This window comes from Schizophyllum commune (assembly GCF_000143185.2).
Source record: "Schizophyllum commune H4-8 unplaced genomic scaffold SCHCOscaffold_8, whole genome shotgun sequence".
NCBI lineage: Eukaryota > Fungi > Basidiomycota > Agaricomycetes > Agaricales > Schizophyllaceae > Schizophyllum > Schizophyllum commune.
The window spans coordinates 40,200-61,190 of NW_026089545.1; the positions used below are offsets into that span (position 1 = coordinate 40,200).

General features: G+C 60.3%; 9 protein-coding genes and 1 non-coding gene across 10 annotated transcripts; 5 read left to right on the forward strand and 5 right to left on the reverse strand.

The window, feature by feature from the left end:
* The first annotated feature begins 124 nt into the window (after positions 1-124).
* SCHCODRAFT_02630270 (uncharacterized protein) lies at positions 125-829 on the forward strand. The gene has a single exon (XM_050345578.1). It carries the CDS (start codon positions 223-225, stop codon positions 652-654), a length of 432 nt encoding a protein of 143 aa, XP_050199003.1. The 5' UTR covers positions 125-222; the 3' UTR covers positions 655-829.
* A 747-nt stretch (positions 830-1,576) lies between these two features.
* On the reverse strand, positions 1,577-2,401 carry SCHCODRAFT_01099144 (uncharacterized protein; the record flags this gene model as incomplete). Its single annotated transcript, XM_003030303.2, has 1 exon — positions 1,577-2,401. The coding sequence occupies one exon, from the start codon at positions 2,399-2,401 to the stop codon at positions 1,577-1,579; it is 825 nt and encodes a 274-aa protein (XP_003030349.1).
* Positions 2,402-3,017: 616 nt separating this feature from the next.
* Positions 3,018-3,105, reverse strand: SCHCODRAFT_t169. Its single transcript has one exon. It is a non-coding gene; the product is annotated as a tRNA-Lys (tRNA).
* Positions 3,106-3,161: 56 nt separating this feature from the next.
* SCHCODRAFT_02630273 (uncharacterized protein) lies at positions 3,162-6,314 on the forward strand. Its single transcript, XM_050345579.1, has 12 exons — positions 3,162-3,374; positions 3,445-3,609; positions 3,771-3,927; positions 4,098-4,471; positions 4,621-4,738; positions 4,895-5,062; positions 5,120-5,452; positions 5,504-5,557; positions 5,606-5,665; positions 5,717-5,836; positions 5,884-5,925; positions 5,982-6,314. Exons 1-12 carry the CDS (start codon positions 3,345-3,347, stop codon positions 6,017-6,019), a joined length of 1,659 nt encoding a protein of 552 aa, XP_050199004.1. The 5' UTR covers positions 3,162-3,344; the 3' UTR covers positions 6,020-6,314.
* Positions 6,315-6,648: 334 nt separating this feature from the next.
* SCHCODRAFT_02702568 (uncharacterized protein) lies at positions 6,649-7,922 on the forward strand (the record flags this gene model as incomplete). Its single annotated transcript, XM_003030730.3, has 3 exons — positions 6,649-6,843; positions 6,898-7,543; positions 7,615-7,922. 3 exons carry the CDS (start codon positions 6,649-6,651, stop codon positions 7,920-7,922), a joined length of 1,149 nt encoding a protein of 382 aa, XP_003030776.2.
* SCHCODRAFT_02630278 (uncharacterized protein) lies at positions 7,830-8,579 on the forward strand. Its single transcript, XM_050345580.1, has one exon. The coding sequence runs from the start codon at positions 8,142-8,144 to the stop codon at positions 8,517-8,519; it is 378 nt and encodes a 125-aa protein (XP_050199005.1). The 5' UTR covers positions 7,830-8,141; the 3' UTR covers positions 8,520-8,579.
* A 160-nt stretch (positions 8,580-8,739) lies between these two features.
* SCHCODRAFT_02545695 (uncharacterized protein) lies at positions 8,740-10,922 on the reverse strand. Its single transcript, XM_050343638.1, has 3 exons — positions 10,771-10,922; positions 10,337-10,618; positions 8,740-10,205 (listed from the first exon to the last, which is right to left on the reverse strand). The coding sequence occupies exons 1-3, from the start codon at positions 10,840-10,842 to the stop codon at positions 9,150-9,152; spliced, it is 1,410 nt and encodes a 469-aa protein (XP_050199006.1). The 5' UTR covers positions 10,843-10,922; the 3' UTR covers positions 8,740-9,149.
* A 1,616-nt stretch (positions 10,923-12,538) lies between these two features.
* On the reverse strand, positions 12,539-13,778 carry SCHCODRAFT_02736375 (uncharacterized protein; the record flags this gene model as incomplete). Its single annotated transcript, XM_003030301.3, has 2 exons — positions 12,539-12,870; positions 13,016-13,778. 2 exons carry the CDS (start codon positions 13,776-13,778, stop codon positions 12,614-12,616), a joined length of 1,020 nt encoding a protein of 339 aa, XP_003030347.1. The 3' UTR covers positions 12,539-12,613.
* Positions 13,779-15,285: 1,507 nt separating this feature from the next.
* SCHCODRAFT_01097780 (uncharacterized protein) lies at positions 15,286-19,532 on the forward strand (the record flags this gene model as incomplete). Its single annotated transcript, XM_003030729.2, has 18 exons — positions 15,286-15,376; positions 15,836-15,956; positions 16,008-16,293; positions 16,348-16,378; positions 16,506-16,568; positions 16,622-16,661; positions 16,716-16,894; positions 16,955-17,096; positions 17,145-17,291; positions 17,466-17,562; positions 17,617-17,736; positions 17,783-17,857; positions 17,992-18,125; positions 18,738-18,788; positions 18,834-18,846; positions 18,905-19,126; positions 19,212-19,267; positions 19,307-19,532. 18 exons carry the CDS (start codon positions 15,286-15,288, stop codon positions 19,530-19,532), a joined length of 2,094 nt encoding a protein of 697 aa, XP_003030775.1.
* Positions 19,533-20,629: 1,097 nt separating this feature from the next.
* On the reverse strand, positions 20,630-20,791 carry SCHCODRAFT_02630282 (uncharacterized protein; the record flags this gene model as incomplete). The annotated part of the gene is made up of 1 exon (XM_050345581.1): positions 20,630-20,791. A coding segment is annotated over one exon (162 nt), but the record flags the coding sequence as incomplete, so codon positions are not given.
* Positions 20,792-20,991: the final 200 nt, after the last annotated feature.

Here is a 20,991-nt window from a genome sequence, read left to right on the forward strand (position 1 = left end):
GGCGGCGACAACGGCCGCGCCACTGGACGAGGCGAAGTCGGCGTGTCGGGCCGGCCCCGACAGGTCACGTGACGCGTCCGGAACAAATCCGGCCGCAGTCGATCCTACTCTTGTCCTCGTCCTTCATCGTCTCGCTGTCCACTCGACGTGCGTCGGCCACCCGGCCGCGCGCTGTCCTTCTGTCGTGCTCTTGTGACGTTGCCGCCGCCGCCACGGTCACCTATGCTTTGTTACACCGAATTTCGCAACACGTGCCCGCGCCACCCGCGTTCCCAGCGCGTCGCGCACCCCCTTTCGCCACCTCCACCTCACCTCGTGCAACCGCCCGAAGCATGCGCGCGTTCTGACGCCCTTCCCCGCATCCACCGCACTCGTCGTTGCTCGATGCGGGCCTCCGACGCCACGACACGTGGCCCCGCCGTTCGTGCTCCCAACGCGTCGCGCGCGGCCCCCGCCACCCTGCGCTTGATGTGGTCTATGCCACGTCACCAAGGCGACCGCCAACGCAGGACGCCTGTCGGCCACGTCGCTATTGACGTCCTCCCCCTCCTCATCCCCACCCCCCACTACACCTGCCGCGCGTCTTGTGCGCGCAGGTGCTCTATGCACGCCCGCCTCGGCCGCCGCGTCCGCGAGGGGCCGATCACGGGCTGACGTGGCATGTCTACGTCGACGTGTGTATCGGTCTCGTGTCCGCAGTCGGCCGCGCGTAGTTCGGTACGCACGGGCTGCTTGGCTTGCATGCACCCGCTGACCAGCCATACAGTGTGTTCCTGCGGTTTGCAGGCGTGCGATGAACCGGGCGAGGGGGACGTCGCGTGGGTGGCGGCTCGGGATGAACCGGCGCGGCAGTCAGCGCGCACGGGAGTAGATGTGTCGATGCGCAGCACGACGTAAGGTACGTCCCCCACTCAAGTGCACTACCTGACGAGCACCGCGCGTCCTGGGCATTCGCTCGGGTGCCTCGGCACAAGCTCGGAATTTGCCGACAGGTGAGCTTTCGACCCCGCACCCGCGCGAGCGCACGACACGAGGGGCGCTGGAGAACACATGACGATGCAAGGGGCGTGCGTGAGCGCAGGATGCGCTATTAGTATCGGGAGGTGTGTGCGTCGGGAGCGCAAGTGGCGCGGACATGTTCCGCAGCACTGGGAGGCACGCGTTGGGTGACGATGGGCGTGGGACGGGCGGTGGATGTGGGGAGGAGTGTGGGAATGTGCGTGACTGGCCGGCGGGCAGGAGCGAGGGGCGGGCAGGAGGTGGTGGGAGGGGCGTCCGATGGACAGGGAAGGTGGTGCCACGACCACGTGTTGTGATGCTCGGGGATGGAGCGCCAGGGCGACGCTGAGCAGTGGGGAGTTAGCCAGGATATGTTTCCCTGCGAGGAGACCTGTAGATGTAGATCTACAGTGTAGTATAGATCAGCAATAAACAAATTTAGTGATCTATCAATAAATCTAGTGATGGAAAAGAATAAAATCTGAAGTGGATTCATGGCACTTAGCTGAACTCAAACCAACTCAAACGGGCTCAAGCGGGTTCAAGGGCAAGTCAAGTGTCTTGAGAGCGTTTGATATCAGGCAATAACTTTTGACACTCTTGAGCGTTTGAGACGCTTGAGCCCGCTTGAGTCCAGCTGAGTCCGCTTCGGCCCCTGGGCTGCTTTTCCTGATGAGCGAGCTCTGAACATCCCGTCTGAGAGTTGAGGTAAGGTCTTACAAGCGCGCGCGGCGCTGCCAAGTGCCTTGTCCTTGTCCCCCCTCTTTCCCGGGCCGAAATAATCTATATCGTCGGCAATATACACCAAGTCAAAGCATTCCTTGGGCTTCAACCCACGCTTGACTGGCCCGGTGCGTCCGCGAGGCTTCTTTGCAGTCAATTCGGCGGCCTCGTCGTCATCGCCGATAGCATTCGTAGCTGCATCACCCCCTCCACGATGCTTCTGCTGAGGCGGCGGTGTCACCCGCGCTCGCGCAGCGGCTGCATCTGCGCGTTGCGCCTCTCGCGGGGGGTGCCCGCCCACGAAAGCGGTAGTCTCCATCCGAGGGGGTGGGGACGTATCGTTCGGTGCTGCAGCATGCTGGCTGAAGCACGAGAAGTGCGCGCCAGATTGGCCAGGCGGCTGCACAGATGCCGCGGGTGTGTGAACATAGCCTGGGACACCGAACTGGCCGAACGCGAACGCATGCGGTCCAGCCGTCAGGCCGGGAGGATAGGGCGGGGGAACGCGAGGGAAGCCGGATTGACCAGGGGGGTGGGATGGGGGAACGCGAGGGAAGTCGGATTGGCCGTGGGGATGGGATGGGGGAACGCGAGGGAAGTCGGGGTGACTGGTGATGCCTTGCTGGGCAGGTGCAGAGGAATGCTGGGGTGTGGCTGTATTATGCGTGTCGTGGGACATTGTAGATTACTGGATTATCAGTGAAGACGCGTCGGTTGGTGCAAGAGAGCGAGTTGCGCGTCTCGATCGCGTCGCGCGCGCGCTTACCGGGGATCGTGACGAAATAGGCAGTTGTAGGTCCATGTGGGTTTGTGGCCAGCTCAACTCTTCGTCGTCTTCAAGCACACCATCCCTTGTCTGGTATGTTGGTTGAAAAGGGGGGGGGACAATGTATATTATATACACTACATAACATGCACCATGGCATACTCTCAGGTTGAGCGCGGAGGCTCACCCACCCCCGCGGTAGCCAAACTTGGAAGCGTGACGTACCTTTTCGGGAGTCTGTAGCTCCGGCGCCCGCAGCAAATCGGCCGGGACCCCGTTGCAAATACAGTCTATTGACTGCATATCTGTCGCTTACTATCTGATCGAGCATCCGTGATTATCACCCCGTAGAGCAGAGTTAACTGTCTTTCGCTATGTGCACCCTTTCTTGCCAAAACATGCCGTCTGCTTTATGGTGTGTTCTTGGTTTGGTAAACGGGGATCCTCAGAGACAAGTGAAGACCGCAGACAAGTATCGCGACCTTCCCGGGATATGCCGAAAAAATATGCACCAGTTGTGCGTCCGTATAGCCCACCGCGAGGGTCGAACTCGCAGCCTTCAGATTCCACCTAGTCATGTAAGAATCTGACGCTCTATCCGATTGAGCTAGGCGGGCGATACACGAGGTGTTTTGTGCGGCTGTCCGATCCCGGGTGTCCGTCTGGCGGCCATGAGCGACCCTCCGAGATCCTATTGAGAGTCGAAAGAAAACGAGGTCAGGAAACCTTGCATCGCGCGACCACAGCGCTCCGTTACCCGCTTCTCCCACCGTGAGAAACCTCACCCCTGTCCTTCGGCGCTTAAGCGCTCCACGCGTCCGCCCTCCGTCCCGCCATCCATGCACATCCCGGTCGAATGGCGCCCAAGTTGAAGTTCAAGGTCAAGGTATGCAGACCTTCACGAGATTCCTTGCATTGTCTACCACATACGACACACTCTAACATGTAGGCATCAGGAGTACAAGCCTCCCAGCGATGCCGTCTTTCTCGTCGTGGTCAACCCATGGGGCCAAGACGGCATTACGCACAAGACTAGCCAGACTGGATTCCACAACAACCTTGGAGCGTGGCTGGAGATTGCGAGTGGGATGAGACCGACAGCGCTGTACTATCAAGGAACGGTACGTCTTCTATTTGTTCAATCTGGGCGCATCCTCTTCCGTCCTGCCACAAGTACCCAGCTACGTATGAATCTTCGACGCGTTTTCAGCGCTTTGTATGCGTATGACTGAAGCGTGCTCACCCCCGCGAACGCGTCTGTCCTGACGTGACCTCACCACAGCACGCCGAAGTCATCGTCGAGTTCCCCATCAGCGTCACACTAGAGAAGCTCTTGGGAGACCACCTCTTGGAGGAGATTTTCAACATACCAGGCTTACCCGGCGCCTCGTTTATCTACCCGTATAACTTCAAGAATCAAGGGCACCCGGAGCGGAAGCGTCAGTTCGTTCGAACACATCGTCATTTTCTCTCCGCCTATCCTGTTCTCTTCGTCTACTCCTTGCCTCACCTTCCATGTTGTTCGTTTGTCTTCGTTTCATCATTCAGATTCACCTTTGTACTCACTTACCGTCCCTTCGCGGTCTCTGTATACTGATCTACACCGCAGAATGGGTCGAAGCGCTTTTCACCTATCAAGCCATCCCCCGCGACTTCCCCATCCGCCAACCATATCCACCGCCGCATCGCCCTCTCTCAAAGCCCGTCACGCATCACAGCGGTATCCTCGCTAGCGTCCCCGAAGCACACTGGGCGCGAGTGGAGGGGGCGAGGAAGGAGTGGGAGGAGGCCGTCAGGCGCGAACGAGCGGAGCGAGAGGAAAGGATGCGGAAGGAAAGGGCCGAGCGGGAAGCGGAGATGAAGAGGGAGAAGGAGGAGAGGGCGAGGCAGGCGGAGGACTTCTTGCGTGGCGTTCAAGAAGAAGCGGAACAGAGAGAGCAAGAAGAGAGGGAGAGGGGGGAGATGGAGGAGGCGGAGCGGAGGGTGAGTGTTCGTCTGGTTCCAATCGGCGCGCTGCGTCATGCTGAGCTCAATGCCATGGTGCGGAGTGTTTGCGTTGGAGCGGCTGAAGGGCTTGATTGACCGCGACCAATCGAGGACGAGGACGCGGAATGACTGACGCAATCCTGCAGCGTCAAGAGTTCCAGCACTACGAGCGGCCGGCGCAGCTAAATGGGGCTCCTGCAAACCAACCGCCGCCAGCACAGGTGAAGTCGGAACCCGGCGTCAAGCGCGATCCATACGAGGAGGGTAAGTCAGGCTTTCGTCTGCTCAAACTACAGTGATCCGCGACGATGGACTTTCTCTCCCGCGCGCCGGGCATCGTTGGCTTGCCTAGTTGACCGCGTCGTCGACTCACCATCTCGATTGCACTCTATTACAGGCTTTTGCTGACGAGTTCTCTAGAGGACGAATATGCACGTAATCTATGGCCGACGCCGGCGGAGGACAACGAAGACGTGAAGCCCAATCTCGCGGAACTGGATCGCGCGATCAAGGGCGAGCCGGACGTCAAGCAGGAGGAGGGACTCGTCAAGCAAGAGGACAGGGGAACGAGTATGGCAGACGGGGGTGGTGCGTACCTGATGCCCCATGCGCGACGTGGAAAGCTGACTCGTCTTCCTTTATCAGTGAGCGACGAATGGCGGGCGCTTTACAGCGGGCTGGAGATGCCTTCCGCGCCGAGCCAAGGTGGTGAAGCGTCTGGTTCCCGCGTGAAGGAGGAGGGGCGGGACGCCTTCGTCAAGGAGGAAAGGCGCGACGGCTCCTTTCAGAGTGAGCGTAGCTCCTTCGTCAAAGAGGAGCGTCGCCCAGATCCGGACCTCGCGCGCGCTGTCGCGTCTCTCCCACCCGATCTACGGGATGGTCGATATAGCTCTGACTCTCGTGCGTCTTCCGCTGGCGTAAAGCAGGAGTACGGCTCGCCGTCGAGGTCTGTGAAGGAGGAGCCTCGCGAGTGGGGAGGTGAGTGAGTCCATGGCGTCTATTTCTTCACTACTAAAGATGGTCTTTCAGGTTCGCAAAGAGGGTCGGCCTCTCGTCCGCCGCAAGATCTCGGCAGCCGTAGATGTGTGAAGTTCCTCTTATAAGCAGCAGACGCGCTAACGCGTTATATAGCAACTCCTTATCCGCACCAGCATCTTCCTCACCCTCACTCCCGAAGTCCGCCTAGTCATGGCATGTCAATCGTGTATGTATCACATGACGCGCGTATTGATACACGCAAAGATCCAAGTATTTCACGCGGTCACGACGCACCGTATCTGCTTCCATCCCTGCCGGGTCACCGAGCTGGCCCAATCCCGTCTGTTGGGTATTACGATGCGCAGAGGGATCCGCGCCAGCGAGGTCAGGCTCCCTCTCCTTATCAGTCTGACCGACTCATTCTCCTACAGGTAATCCGCCCAAGCGCGATAGGAGTGGAGGGCGAGAGCAGGGTGAGTGACTACGAGTTCGAGTGGTGGCGAGATTCTCGTGTGCTCAAACGGCACAGGGAACCGCAAGCGTGTCAAGGCGGACGATTACTTCTGATTTACACCGCTCGTAGCCTTTCTGATGCGAGCCGCGAGGCGCAGTGGCGACATGCAATCCAATCAAGTCTGGTGAATTGATCTAATCAGCAGGCTACATCTGCGTGTATGAGGGGGCACGACTCCATAACCGTCAGGCGCATACGACGGCGGGTGTTTCTGATCTCCGTTTACATAGCTGTATCCAAGTCAACAGCTTCTCTTGACAGATGCAGGCGGCTCGTACCTTTCCAGAGCTCGTACTTCGCCATGTCAAGCGCTATGTACCCGACATCAAATTGCCGACCACATATCCCTCGTTCTAATCACTGATCACTCAGTAAACCCTCCGACGTTGGTTGCGATCAAGGTGCTGACGGCGAAGCCTGTCCTTAGACGACTTAAACGTGCCATGACTCAAGGGTCACCCGAATGCGCTTGTCTGAATTAGGTTGGTCTGTCAAGTCAATCCACCTCGTACCATCTCTGCTCCTCGACAGGTGCAGGCAGCGCCTGTACACGCTCCCGCGCCGGCTCCCGCTCCTGCACTACCCCCACCAGCCCCCGTCCCAGTCGCCACTCCCTCCCGTCCCACTCCAGCACCCCCTGCCACCCCCGCCGTCGCATCACTCAATGTTTTCCAGCGCTGCGATGGCTGAGTATGCGGAACTGCAGGTATCCATTTCGCTCTCTTCGTCTCTTCGTGCGTTAGGGTTAGTCGGCATTCTATCCTCAGTCGTGAAGTCCGTGAAGGGAGAGCGCAGCTCTAGGAAGCGCGCGGAGGAGCGGGAAGCCCGTCCGCCCGTGCAGCACCGCAAAAGCTGGATGCAGAGCCTGAACAATCTCGTGCGTCAAGCGCCGCTCCTCGCGTCCCGCAGTTTGCTGATTCCAGCCCGCCAGAGCCAAGTCTTCCACGCCGACGACCAGCTGCACCCGCCCGAGGCCGACGCCCCGAAGCGCGGCCGCTTCCCCTCTTTAGCCTCCTTCAGCAGCAAGGGGGAGTCCGTGCGGTCCAGGGGTGATTCCTCGCTGTCTCCGGCCAAGGACAGGTCCCTCGCGGCCCGCGTGCGCCCTATCAGCGTCAGCCTCGGCTTCTCGGGGCACAAGCGCGGGAGCAGCAGCGCGACGGCGGGTAGCGGGCACGACAGCTATACGCCGTCGCCCCTGCACGAGGGTGCCCCGCACGTTCCTCAGGCGCAAGCGCCGATGCTCTCCTCCCCTATTCAGGCGTCGCCGATGGTCACTCCGTCAGCGTCCACCGGTACCGCGCACGACGAGAAGCCCGTCCGTCCGTCGACGGCCCCCGCCGGCGTGCGCAACGAGTCGCAGATGGAGACGTCGGCGCTCGCCGCGCGCATGAACAAGCTCCGCGGGATGGAGGAGGACACGGCGGTGCGGGTGTCGAACGCGTCCGCGGCGACCTCGCAGTCGACCACGACGCCTAACCATCTGTCCCGCCCCACAATCCTCGATCGCACGCCGTCGTCGGACTCGGCGTCCGTGTACACGCAGTCGACGGCGCAGGACGATCATACGCCGTCGGCTAGTACGCCTGGGTCTCCTGCGACGGCGACGCCGACTACCAGCGTTGGACCCGCTCCGACCCTGCCTCCCAAGACTCTGGCGAAGGCGGCCAGCCTCCGCGGCTTCGGTTCAGCTGCGAGAGGATATCTGCCCCCAACGCGAAGCGCTCCATGGAGACGACGGAGAGCCACGCGCAAGTGCCGACCAATGGCTCGCAGCCGCCGACGGTCAACTCGCAGCCTCCCACGCGCGACTTCCTGTCGATGTCGACGCAGGACTTCCTGTCGGCGCCCTCGACGATGGGCAAAGCGCGCGCGGCGACGCTCAATGGCGACCACGGCAAGGACTTTATCGCGGTCGACATCCCAATGGAGTCGCCGTTCGCGGGATGGAAGTTCTGAGGGTGTTGTTGCGTGATATGTCCTGTGGGTACTCGTCGAACCACCCATTGGATCGTGACGTCGACCTTCCCCCTGCTCCATCTCACAGCCGTGCCTCCTCGTCGCTTCCCCTCCATCCCCACTCCCCATTCTTCCCCACCTACATCTCACTTCCTTCCCTCATCGAACACTCCTTCTCCTGTACACGACCGGGCTCAGCGCTTCATGTGCCATATAGATATGCTTCATCGGGACTCTCATCTAGGACTTAGTTCGCTATATCCACCTACCTACCTACCTACCTACCTTAGCGGACGTGACGTGCGTGCATCCCTCTTGACTGGTCCCCTTTTCCCCACCCTCCGCTCCTCTCTTCGCATCCCAAACCCCATCAACCCTTCCACACAAACGAACTTTGCACCCCTTCATGCACCGCACGCCTTTCGTCACGCATCTCACACCTTCCGCCCTGCGCCTCACACCTTCCGCCGCGCACTTCAACCTTCACATACCCTCACCCTCCATCCACACCCACACCTGCGGACCTCTCGCACCACGCCCCTTCGTGTATATCATTGTCTCCACCCTCCACCCCACGTCGCCTTCGTGTACGACTAGTATCTGCTGTTTCTTGCTATTATTCTCGTGTTCGCTTCGTATCGTCTTCTCGTATTCGCGTCGTATTTCTTGCTATGCTATTTCTAATGCACTGTCTGGTGTGAAAGCCTTCTGAATCTCGCATCGCGACGCACAGGAGCCAGAAGCCCCGTCGCGTGACTGCGTCGCCGCCCGAAGCTGAGCCGGCCGGGCCACGTGGAACACCATTCCTTGCTTGCCACTCTCATCTTCGCACTCCGCCTCTGAATCCGTGCTGACTACTGACAAGGACGCGTTTACAGCAGCGACCTCCTACAAGCAAGCGTGTTCACCTCGTTGATAGCTTCGAGGCCACCTCCGTAATATCTGGAGACCAAGTCCATTCATTAACGCATATACTACTGATAAGTTACGTAGGCGATCCTACCGCTATACGTTACTTAAGTGGCACTAATGTGCTAAATAGTACCACCTGCCTGCAGGGGGGCGGTAGCCGGTCTACCGTAATATCCATCCAAAACCGAGTGAGACTGGGAGACCAAAGGAATACTTGCCTGATAATATGGCATTAGCTCGTCGACCATCGAAACATCACCCAAGTGCTACGACTCGTGCTCCGCCATTCCCGACCCCTCGCAGGCGCGCCCTTGGCTAGCGCGAGCGCACCAAAGGCATAGCGCGCTCGAGCTCGTCCCAGATGCCTTGTTCTACTGGCGTGTCCCAGTAGTCCTCGACCTTCTCCTTTGCGAGTCCCTTCGCCACCCGCTCCGCCGCCAAGTCGTTCGACACGCGCTTGAGCCCGGGGAACAGCGACACGAGGAACTTGGCGAGGAGAACGGGATCGTAGTCGGGCACGTGGGCGCCGTAGTTCCTGTCCGAGCGTCCTAGGGCGCGCCACAGGACCAGGACGAGGGGGGCGGCGTCGAGGGAGGCAACCGAGCGACCGCCGAGGTAGTAGTGTCCCCCCGCGCCCTCGCTCGGCACGTCCAGCGCGCACAGCGGCAGCGCGATGAACTCGAGCTTTGGGCAGTGCCGCGCGAGCGGGACGAGCGCACCGAGCGTCAGGCACGACGCGCCTGTCGTATGCGGGGTGAGCACGAACGTCTGCAGCGCCGGCCACGCGCGTGCCACCGCGGCGACGTCGGCGTCGAAGAGCTGCACCGGGCCCGTGATCTCGACGTGCGCGAGGCGGGCGAGCGCGCGGTGGGCGGGGAGGATGTCGCGGAGGGTGCGCGGCGGGAGCGGGAGGGCGCGGCGCGCGTCGTCGAGCGCGTGCACGCGGAGGCGGCGGAGGGTGGGCGGCGCGGGGAGGCGCGCGAGGTCGGCGAGGCGCACGTCGAGCGTGGCGTCCTCGAGGCGGGCGGCGAGCGGGTGCGCGAGGACGTGCCGGGCGAGGTCGGGCGCGCAGTCGCGGAGGCGCAGGTGGCGGGGCGAGGAGCAGGGGCCGCCCGCGCTGCTGCTGAGGAGCATGTGGAGGAAGGCACAGGCGAGCGCGGTGGCGAACGCGTCCCCGCTCCCGGGCCGGGCCACGAGCTGGGTGAGGGTGAGCGTCTGCAGTCTGGGAAGGAGGTTCGCGGGTGGTGGGCAGGCGATGATGGCGCGCTGGACGCAATTTGGTGGGGCGCCGAAGAGGGTAAGCCGCCGAACGGAGCACGATCGAGTTGCGACATTCGCCCAGTCGGAGGCGCGCAGTGCACGGCGGAAGGTCTGGAAGAGTTAGCAACGAACGATGAGGTCGGAGTACCCACGTACGAATGTCTGTTTCTCCACCCTCCTCTTCGACGGGGTCTAATCGCTCGCGTCAGTCCTCATCCCGACGCGCACACTGCCAGACTCACCATCGTCCAGGCATCCGCAGGCATGAGCATCAGGAGCGGCGCGAGACCCGGCATGTCCTCCCAGAGCACCACGTCCGCGACAGCGTGCCACGCCCTGCACACCAGCGCCGCGTGCGACAGATCTCGCCTGCTGAGGCGCGCGTCGCGGAAGATCTCGAAGAGCAGCTCAGGAATGGCGAGGCACGGGGGCCCGGGCGGTGGCGGACGACCGAGGATGAATATCGGGAGAGGAAGGAGCGGGTTGAAGAGTGATAAGGTATGTACGTGCGAGAGAGCGACGGTCTGGATGGGTCAGGGACTGACATACGAGTGACTGCTTCTCTGCTCTCCTCGAAGCAGCGGTCGTGGTCCGCCTCTGCCTGTGCTCGACTGACGCGCTTCGATCGACGCGTCATGGCTCACTCTGCCTGCGGTCGACTGGCATCGAGGCTGACGGACAGTCTGCGACGGCGACGGCGACGGGCGATGCGCGGGAGAAGGACGGCAGAGGTGACGTCGTGCGTCATGGCGGGGGATCCGCGCCCGAGTTCGAATTCCGGCGTGCGCGCCTGCTCTTGTAGTCTCCTGCGCCGCGTCGAGGCTGGCGGTCGCGTTGATGAATTATGCGAGTCCGGGCTGGTCCACCCTGCGCGCCCCGCGTGACGTGACAGAAGTTGAACCGTCGCGTTTCCTAATCCGTCAAAAGCAAGAAAATTCGCATCTACGACCTCCTCAAGGTTCTATCTCGCCAACCGCGGCACCTAGCGCCTCCGGATAAAGTGCGCTGGGATCGTATTCCTCAAACTAAGAGGTCCCCGAGGTTACAGGCCTCTGCTCTCCCTCCTTCCCTTGCTATCCCCTCCGAACTCGCTGGGAAAGCGTGACATGGGCACTACAACAATTGTGCAGAGCAGAGTTCTTGCTCGTTCCTTGTCGCTCAAAGGCAAAGTCGAAGATTGTTGGCTGGCCTACCTCTCTGCAAAATAGCTAGTCCATCCCTTCCTTCCTCCCCTCCCACTGAATTTACTCCTCCAGTCACTCTCCTACAGACCTCGCTCCAGACATCACAAATCATCTTATGATTACCAAAAGTCTTCCGTGATCTCGGTCAATAGTCGTTCGACGGCGCTTCATCTCCGCCCGACGGCTGTGCTGCTCCGGTCGAGGGCCCGGTAATTCAGGTCCTCGGCTCTGTTCCGTCATACGACCCCTTCGAGTGCTCCGATTTACCTCTCGCGACCTGATCCGAGGGCTCGAGGCCAGTCGGTGGTCGGTGTATATAAGGGAGGGCTGCGAGACAGCTTCTCTCATGCTCGCTCATACTATATACACCGAGTGATGAGCTACAAGTACACTGATGAGCTACGAGTATACGGATAAGCTACGAGTGACCAAAGGTATGTGAATGGGTTGGAGAGAATGGACGGAGCGCAGGGGATAGAGGGAATAGACAGAGTGCAGGGGATAGAGAGAATGGATGGAGCGCAGGGGATAGAGAGAATGGATGGAGCATGAGGGGATTGCAAAGCACTGGGTCGAGGCCTCGACGGAGGTTGTCGTAGGTCGACGGGCAGGAGAAGCCGCGGTCCAGGCTGGCGTGATGGTGGGAAGACGCTGGTAGGGTTACGGACACCATTGTGGGGACGAGAATATCATGACAGCAACAAAAAGGCCGAGGCGGAAATGAGAACACCGAGACGGGATGAGAACACCAAGACAGGATGAGAACACCGAGACGGCATGAGAACACTGAGACGGGATGTGAAGGCCGTGTCGAGAAGGTCAGTCTTCGAGACCTCGTCGAGGGTCAAAAAGTGCAGACTTGCTCGTGAGTCTAGAATCAGAGACTTGCTCGTGAGATGGTGGGCGAGGCTTGGGTTAGTAACGAGCCAGACTCTGACGAGTTACGAGCAAGACTCCAATGGGCTTCGAAAGCGAGCCTCATGAGTGGAAGATGTAGATGACAAGTCGAGATCAAACAGACAAGTCAGGAGCAAACAGCCAAGTCGAAAGCAAACAAACAAGTCTATCACAAAAGGCACACAAAGGAGTACACAACAAGAGATACAGTATAGTATATAAGGCTCGACGAGGCGAGCAAGGTGCCTAGAAGGTCAGTAAAGCACTCAAGGACACGCCGAAGCGTTTGAGGCGTCAGTAAAGACCCCGAGCGCTCACCCCAGCACTTGGGAAGTCAGAGAAGCACTCGGCAGACTGCAAGGTCCCAAGATGATGGGAAGACCCAAAGACGAGAGCCCAGACCTGATTAGGTCGCTCGGCGGACGAAAATACATTGCTTTATTGATCAGAAGGCGCTGGGAGGTGGGGCGTCGTCGGGAGCGCGTCGGAGAGGTTTGGGGAGCGCGAGGAGGTTTGGGGAGCGTGAGGAAGTTTGAGGCGAAGGGAGGCGAAAGGCGAGGAGATGGGAGGCGAGAAGCTAGGTGATGTGAGGCGAGAAGCGAGGTGAAGGGAGGCGGAAGGCGACTTGAAGCAATAGGAGGGGAGAGGCGATGCAACCGAGGGAAGGAGCCTTGAAGCAGAGGCGAAGGCGAGACCTGAAGGGAAAAACAAAGAAATAGCAGTCAACTCATGAGCTAAAGGCAGAGCACGTACCTGATCACTCCGCTCGGCGGACGAAAATCTATTGCTTCAGTGCTTGGGTCGGCGCGAGGACGATGCGGAAGTGGTAGGAAGAGTTACCGAGGTCGAGCACGAGTTGTTGAGGTTGACGAGCGAGCCCATGTTGCTGCTCACAGAAGGAGAAGAGAGACGTGAGTGCGACGGCACGATGACGACGCGGAGACGATGAGCGCGAGACGTCGGAGGTTTTGGAAAGATACAGATGGCCTGAACGCGACAGCCTCGCTCGCCGAGCGGCGATTGATGGCCTCGTCGCCTCCCGCGAACAACTTAGAGCGTCGTAAGTCTTCCGCATGAGCTCGAGAGAGGTATCACGCACCGTAAATTCGCCTGAAGCATCGTACGGCGCCGCTCGACCCTCGGCGGATGAAATCGGCCGTTGCTTCGGCGCTTGACTCGATTGGTGAGCGTGGAATGCAGCGATGAGGGATGAAATTGGGCGATGAGGCGTGGGATGCGGCGACGGGGCGTGACCGCGGAGAGCGCGTGCGCGGTTGAGCAGCGAAGGGGGTCGAGGGAAAGAAAGCGATGCGGGGAGCCGATGGGCACAAGAAGGCAAAACCTTCGCTCGGAGAACAGAAATTCCGAGCCCGTTTCGTGGAGGATATTCGGCGTTCAGGGCCTGGACAATTGTGAGCGCTCGACTCGGTGACTGAAGTCGTACCACGCACCGTATTACACCGCTCGGCAGACGACAATCTGTTGCTTTAGCGATGAATTCGGTTGGGGTGGCGTGCGGCGATGAGGAGAGTTTTCCGTGGGCTATGAGGACTCGGACAGCGACGTTGGCGTCGACGAACGACAGGGAGGACTTGGACGACATGAGGAGAGTCTAGATCAAGGTGAGCGCGCGACATCTTTACCGAGGAGTGTATCACGTACTGTATATTCCCGCTCGCCGGGCGAAAATCCGTCTACTCAGGACCCAAACCGAAGCGCGCTAGTGTCGGGCTGCGCCTCGTCGAAGGCCGTGCTTGGGCTTTGTGTTGTGTGGCGATGTAAAAGACGGTCGAGCGTGCGCATCGTCGACAAGATTGACGAGATGGCAAGGGAGGACGGACACGGCGCGGCCGTCGACGAGACGTTCGGGCAGCGTGACGGATAGTCAGCGGTCCGAGAGCACACGAGAGCGGCCGAAGGCTCGTGCCCCCGGCCGTCGGGGTCGCGGGGAGGCGGCAAAACCTACCAAAGTCGGAAGGTTTTCACGAGAAGCACATCGGAGTCAACAAATCAACAAGTTGCCCCGCGCGGGGACTTGCCTAGATCACCCCGCACGGGTGCCTGAGTTGAGGTGGACTTGTCGTCACATATACACGTGTTTCGAGCAGCGCGAAGCTCAACGAGGAGACTGCCGCGGGCGGGCTCTTCCCCGCGTCCTTCGCAAAGATTTCTTGCCGGATCCAGGTCGTAAAGAACTGGGTGTCATATTGCATAAGACGAATAGAGCACAGAGAAGATTCCCTCGACGTCGCAAAAGTCGCCCGCATGGCGGGAAGACGATCGACGGGGCGGCGCGCAGACACGGGGAACGATGGTGAAGGTCGAGATCAAGCCGCGTGCAACAAGCGCCGGGCGCTTACCGGCTTCCGCCCCGCGCCGCCGGTCATCGGCAACTGCCGACCGCTCTTCCCCCGCCGCTCCTCTTGCGCTCTGCGCTCATCGCCGTCGCCCCCCGCGGTTCTGACGACGGCCCCCGCGTCCTTGGACGTGCACCCCAGCATCCCTGACGAATGAAACGAGCGACACGCCGGGATCCCTCAGAACTGCTCATACCACGCGTCTAGCGCTTCACGACGCGATCTCAGGCTACGGCACCTATCCCCCATTACCCCCAGCACCCACGATGGGTCCAGACACGTCCCGAATACGCCCTCGATGTATTGTCAAAGCACTGCGCTGCGTCGATCAGCAGGGAACGCGTCCTCCCTTATCGTGTCTGAAGGTCGATGTGGGATGTATGCACAACCGATCCGGTTACCCTCAGTAGGTGACCACTTTGGCGGAGGTAGCTGACCTTCAAAGATCGGTGGGGGGCATCGACCCGATCATATATCAGTAGTTGCGCCGCTGTTTGGCGACCGCGCGAGGTCAGTAGGACGTCGGGAAGGTGGTTTGGAATATGTGGCGTCGTTTTTGGTGCGTTCGTGCATACACCGCAGGGACCCGCGCTGACCGGATAAGCACAGAATCTTGATATTGAAGTAGTATACACGTATCTCAGGGAGTTTGGGAAGCCCCAGGGCATTCCCGCACTCACAATACACGACCGCCTTTTCCTCAACCTACATATTCCCCGTCACCTGCGCGTTGAATACCGACGACAACGACACATGTACGTCATCCCGAACCCATTCCCTAACATTCTCAAAACATCCGTCCGCTCGCCGACTTCGGCCCTGACGTTCATATCGTCGGATACCCGTGCGCCGCCTTCATTATTCCCCCGCGAGTTCCTCCACTTTACGGCACGCAAACGCGACGCTCTGGACACTGAAATATCGGATCAGAACTTTTGAAATTTGATGCGCGCCAGCGGCGGCCTCGGCGCGTCCGCGCTCATCCCGCTATCCTCACCGGAGCGAGAACAATGGAGCAACCCCATTTTCCCCTCGCCGACGCCCGCGCAACATGTCGACACGACGGCATACACGTGTCGCGTAACTACTGGGTCTTTCGGGAAGTGTGCGAGGGAGGGAGAGGCGCCAAAAACGTGCCGCCCTCCGCGCAGCTCAAGGCCTGCTAAATGGAGATATAGCGTGATGGCAGTGAGTTCGACTTCTTCCTCCTCAGTCTCGCGCTCATCCCGCGCCAAGTCAACATCAACACGTGCCACGTGGCGTCCCTCGTCCTCTCCGCGACGTTACTGACGCTGTTTTGCAGACGACGCGGACGAAAGGAAGATGTACGTTGTCCTGCAACTTGCGTGCCACCGAGCGGACAGGTCGCATAAACCCTCCGCCCTTCCCCGCCGGACGCCACGTGCACGGCATCCCCTGCCCGGGTGAGCAAGCCTCGATGCTTTCTGCTCGCGCTCTGGCTGACATTCGCGCAGGGATGCGGCGGAAGATTGCATGCGCGCACTCCGCGCCCCTCCCCCCAATCTTCCGACTTTCCGCTGGACGGGTCTCGGCCGCGGACCGCCGAGGTCTGATCCGGGAATACTCAACGCCGGTCTGGAAGTTTGGGCGGCACTGGACGCGGCGTTGGGTCGCTCGCGAAGTATAAAGGGTAGGTCACCTCACCGCTTCAAATCAGCATTCCAATCCCTTCCTCCTCTTCTCTTACCATCCCTTACCTCCTCCCCCTTTTCAATTGGATCTTGTAACGTCGCGTGCAGTGTGAGTGCTCGCTTCATCTACTTGCTCTGACTCTTCTGACCCTTCTCTAACCAGGTCTTGCTATTTACTCGTTTTGCATTGCTTCGTGAGTCTGGCTTCTTTACTCCCGGCTTCGTACTGACTAGGATTACATCCTAGACTATCACGACCTGCTGTTCCCCGCGTCTGCTCTCCTAATAACGCTCTACCCGTTCACTGATCCTCTCTCACAGCTTTCTTCGAACGCGCATCATCAATCGACACCAAACGCACTAACGACTTTCTACGTTTTTCTGGTACGTTTATTTCCTTTTTCTCTATTCACTATGCGTACTGACTCGTTGGATAGCTATAGTACTACTCGCCGCCGTCCCGCCCGTGCCTATCGGGTAAGGACGGGCTGAGTTTTCAATGTCGCGCCACCCTGACCCGCTTTGTTCTAGGCCATCACGCCGGCCCCCACTATCCGCGACGGTCACCTTTCTCCTCGCCGTCATCGTCGTAAGCATTTTGCTCGCCTCGACGCGCACGCAGAAGGCTCGCCGTTGGAAGTCGGTCTGCTCTGTGACCAGGCACTCCCGCGCCCTTCACTGCGCATCCAGTACTCGCAGTGCGGTTCTGAGTGAGAATTGACGGTGAGCGCGATCTCCTCCGTGTCTGCTCTGCTTGATAATCGTCGAAGGAGACCCGTCGACGCCGTTCGGGCAGAAGCGGGGCACTACACGGTCGTCGACGACATCGAGGCACCCACATTTTGACCTCACCCGGGCTGCGCAAGACTACGACGGGGAGCCTCTGACGACACACGAGCGCTCTCGGCATCGGTGAGTCCACGCCTCCGTCGTCGCGTGTCGTGGCTCATCTCACCGCAGACGGCGAGCGCATCGCTCGCGTCACCACCTCTCGTCCTTCCCCCACCTCCACGTCGACGCCACGGCCGGCCTCGACCCTCGCCGTCACCGACCCCAGCGATTCAGGCCACCCCCACCCCCCACCTTCCGTCCAGGCCCTTTTTGGGGGTTACTTTGACGGCATGCGACGATCCGAGAGGGTTCTTTGGGCCTAGTCTTGGGGGGAGAGAAGGTGCCCTATCGGGTTTGGGGGGTGAAGGGCAACTGGCGAGTAGACGAGCTCAACGGTGGAGGGAGTTACTCTCCGCAATTCCGCCTCAAATCGCGCTAACGGGATTCTAGATGCCACAATAATCGACCGCCCCGAACTGCCGAAGGCGTGCTCGCTCCGTCTCGAATGAGCGACGCGATGAGGGTCATCTACCCTCCGTCTGCACCAGTGAGTTTTGACCGGCCCCTCGCGCTTTGAAACCGGGCTGACCCCCTCCCCTAGCGAATTGTCGTCCGTTTCCGAGACGCTCGAGGCACGCGCGAGTTCCCTCCGAGAAGGTTGATGATGGAGGGGGGCTCTCTGCGACGAGAAAGGGAGAAGGGGGGATATTCATGCGCTCCTGTGAGTTATGCCCGTCGTCCGCTAATCTCGCTAACCCCTTTCGTAGATGGATTTCCTCGGTGACCCCCGTCGTTGGACGTGTGCCCGTGCCCCCTCGTGCAAGATTTACGACGGGGGAAGGGTATTTTCCCGTTTTTTTGCGAAGGAGGAAGGTGGGGATGCCCTTACTCGTCGAGAGGGGGGGGATTCTAGGTGGGATATTACCCTTCTGCTTTTTTCGATGAAGTGTACTTACTGAGCCCATATTCTGACCAGGCCGAGCCGCCGGAGGCGCGCGTGCGCTTCCTCGGTAAACGATGCGACGGGGGAGGGGTCTCCCCCACCCCTTTTTGGGGAAAGGGACTTGTGCAGGCGCTTCCCACGACGGGAGGGGGGAGGGCGAAATGTCGGTGAGTTCCACCCTTTTCTGCTTTTTCTCGGGCTTACTAACCTACATCTTCCCCACTTTCAGCCGCTAGAGGTACGCACTCGCACCCTCGGGCGAGGTGCGCGATGGGGGAGGGATTTCCCCACATTTCCGAGGGATTGGCCGTGGTAGGGGGCGACCTGCACACGCGAGAGGGGGTGGCCGTGCGCTTCCTCGGGTGAGCTACGCGAAGGGGGAAGGATCCCCCCTTCCTTTCGGGGGAAAGGGGTAGGTTGGGGGTGCCCTCACTCGCGAGACGGGGTGAAATCGCTGGTAAGTTGTGCCCACCTACCTTGTTCCTCCCTTCTATACCCCCTTTTTGGCGTGCTGAAATCCTGTCTGACCGTTTACTTAGAGGGGGGCGAGCCGCTGGTGGCGCGCGTGGGCGTACTCGGCGAGTCACACGGCGAGGGTGGGGTGCCCTTTCGCTCGGCGGCTGGAGAAGCGGGGAAGGGGCCCTTTTTTCCTTTTTCGATGGACTTTTCGCCGAGCCCGAGCCGCCGGAGGCGCGCGCGGGCTCCCTAGGTAAGTAATGCGAAGAGGGTGGGTCTCCCTCCCTCCCTCCGCCGTCGCATGCGTACTGACCCCCCTACAGACCGGGTGTGGGTCGATGCCGAAACGGCGCAGGCAAGCCCGCGCTCTCTCGGTGAGGAATGTAACGAGGGAGGGGCCCTTCCTCCTGTCGTTGAAGGGGGGTGATGTCGGTGAGTTAACACCCCTTCCCTTCTCCCAAAAGCGCGTTGTCTCACGCCCTTCTTATAGATCCTGTGCCCCTTATTCACCGGCGCCCCTAAAGGCGAGCTTTGTGGCGAGGGAGGGGGTCCCTCCCTCCTCCTTTCTCTCAAGGAGTCGAGTGTAGGGTTCGTTCTTTCCTTCGTTCTCGCCCCCACTTCGCATGGCGACTCGCTTCTAGAGCTTCTAGTTCTAATGTCCTGGAGTTCAGGAAAGGGTTTAGCGGAGAGGGGGGCGCGTCGTAGCGTGGTAGTGCGTTGATAGGACTTGCGAGTGCGTATCCTCCCCCTCTGCACCCCTTTCCTTCTCGTTGACGACGCGTGCTAACCTCTTTCAGGTCCTTTTCTCCCTTTCTGACTGGACAGCCGTCGGAGGGGCGAACGCCCTCCCTCGGTGAGGGGCCTGAGGGGGGTGGAGTCGTCTCCTTCGAAGGCGAGTAGACTCTTTCGATACGGATGACGTGGAAGGGATGGACACGGCCGCGCACCTTATCCCCTTCCTCCCGCTCGGCCCCTCCATCGGGTGGGGCCCTTCTCGACGACTTGACCTGCCCTCGCTCACTCTCTCTGCAGCTCGGGAGATCGGGGAGGACGTGCGGCGCTGGGAGGAGGTGCTCGACAAGCGGGTGGAGGTTGGGGACGAAGGGAAGGGGAATTAATTAGAACGTAAAACTGATAAGGAGGGGAGTGCGGTGGGGGGAGGTCGACGAGGGGGAAGGAATGGAGAGGGGAGTCTCCTCGCGGGGGTGAGTGTGAGGTTAGTTCCCCCTTCGTGCCCCTCCACTTCGCGTGCTCATTCCCTCCTGTCCTCTCTACTTTACGAAAAGGGGGCGCTTCGTAACTTTGCTGTGAGTCGATCAACTCGTAAGTGCGCACCCTCGCCCCGCTATTCAATGAGGAGTACTAACCTCTTCTCTAGACCATTTTCTCTCTTTCTGACGAGCCTCCGAAGGTGTGAACGCGGTCCCTTCATGAAGAACTCGCGGGGTTGGATAATCCCTCCCCCTTCGAAGGTGAGTAAATCTCGTTGTTAAGGAGGACGTGGAAGGGGTGGACACGGACGCGCGAGTGGAAGGAGTCCTTGCCCGACATCCTCGTAGTGTCCCCCTTCCCGCTGATCTCCTTCTCGCTAACCTTCCCCTCGCGCTGATTCCCCCTTCGCGCCGGATTTCTTCCTCACGCAGGACGGTTTCCCCCAGCCCTTCCCTCGCTTAACCCCTCCCTCGCGCTCGACCTCCCCTTCGTGCTCGGCCCTTCCACGCGCTGATCTCTGACGTCGCGCACCCTGTGCCCGCGACTCTCAAGCCTGGGAGATCGGGGAAGGCGTGCGGCTTCAGGAAGGTGCGCGTGAGATGGGTGGGAAGGATGGAGGGGGTTGGAGATGAAGTGAAGGGGAAGGGCCGAGAACGAGAAGTGGATGGGGGTGCGATGGGCGGAGGAGGGGAGGGAGGAGGTGGGGAGCTGAAAAGGAAGGTGGAGAGCTGAAGGGGAAGGGGAGCGGTGAAGGAAATGGAGCATGGGGGACGAAGGGGAGGGGGAGCGCGCGGACGAACTTGCGCGCTCGACTTTCGGGCCACTCGCGTGCGTCGGCACCGAAATCGTGTGAGGGTTGATTTTCGACTTCGAGGGGGGCGCGCGCGGCGTCGGACGGCGAAGGGGCGATTGCGGCGCGGGGAGGGGCGATTGCGGCACGGGGAAGGGTGTTTCGAACACCTCCCTACTCACAGGGTGGGGGGAACGATGGGGGAGGGGCGGTCTAGGCCGAGAAGGGGGGTTGATAGGGTGGTCGGGGGAGGGCGAGACTGCGTGGCGTATTTCTTGGGTGGGAGGAATCGCGTGGGTGGGAGGAATCGCGCGCGTGGGGGGAATCGTCGTCGAGGGGGTGGGTGTGTAGTCGTCGTAGTGCACGTAGGTAGATGCTTGTCGTCGAGTATTAGAGCTTGCAATGCATTTTGTACACCCCCAACACCCTCGGGCGAAATTTCTTGAATGCGGCGTCGTGATTTTCAAGAACGCGGCGTCGCGCTGCGGCCTTCGTGGAGCGCGCGGGTCGCAGATAATCCAGTCTACTAACGAGCGAGCGTTCACCTTTGTAATATCTTCGAGACCAAGTTCATT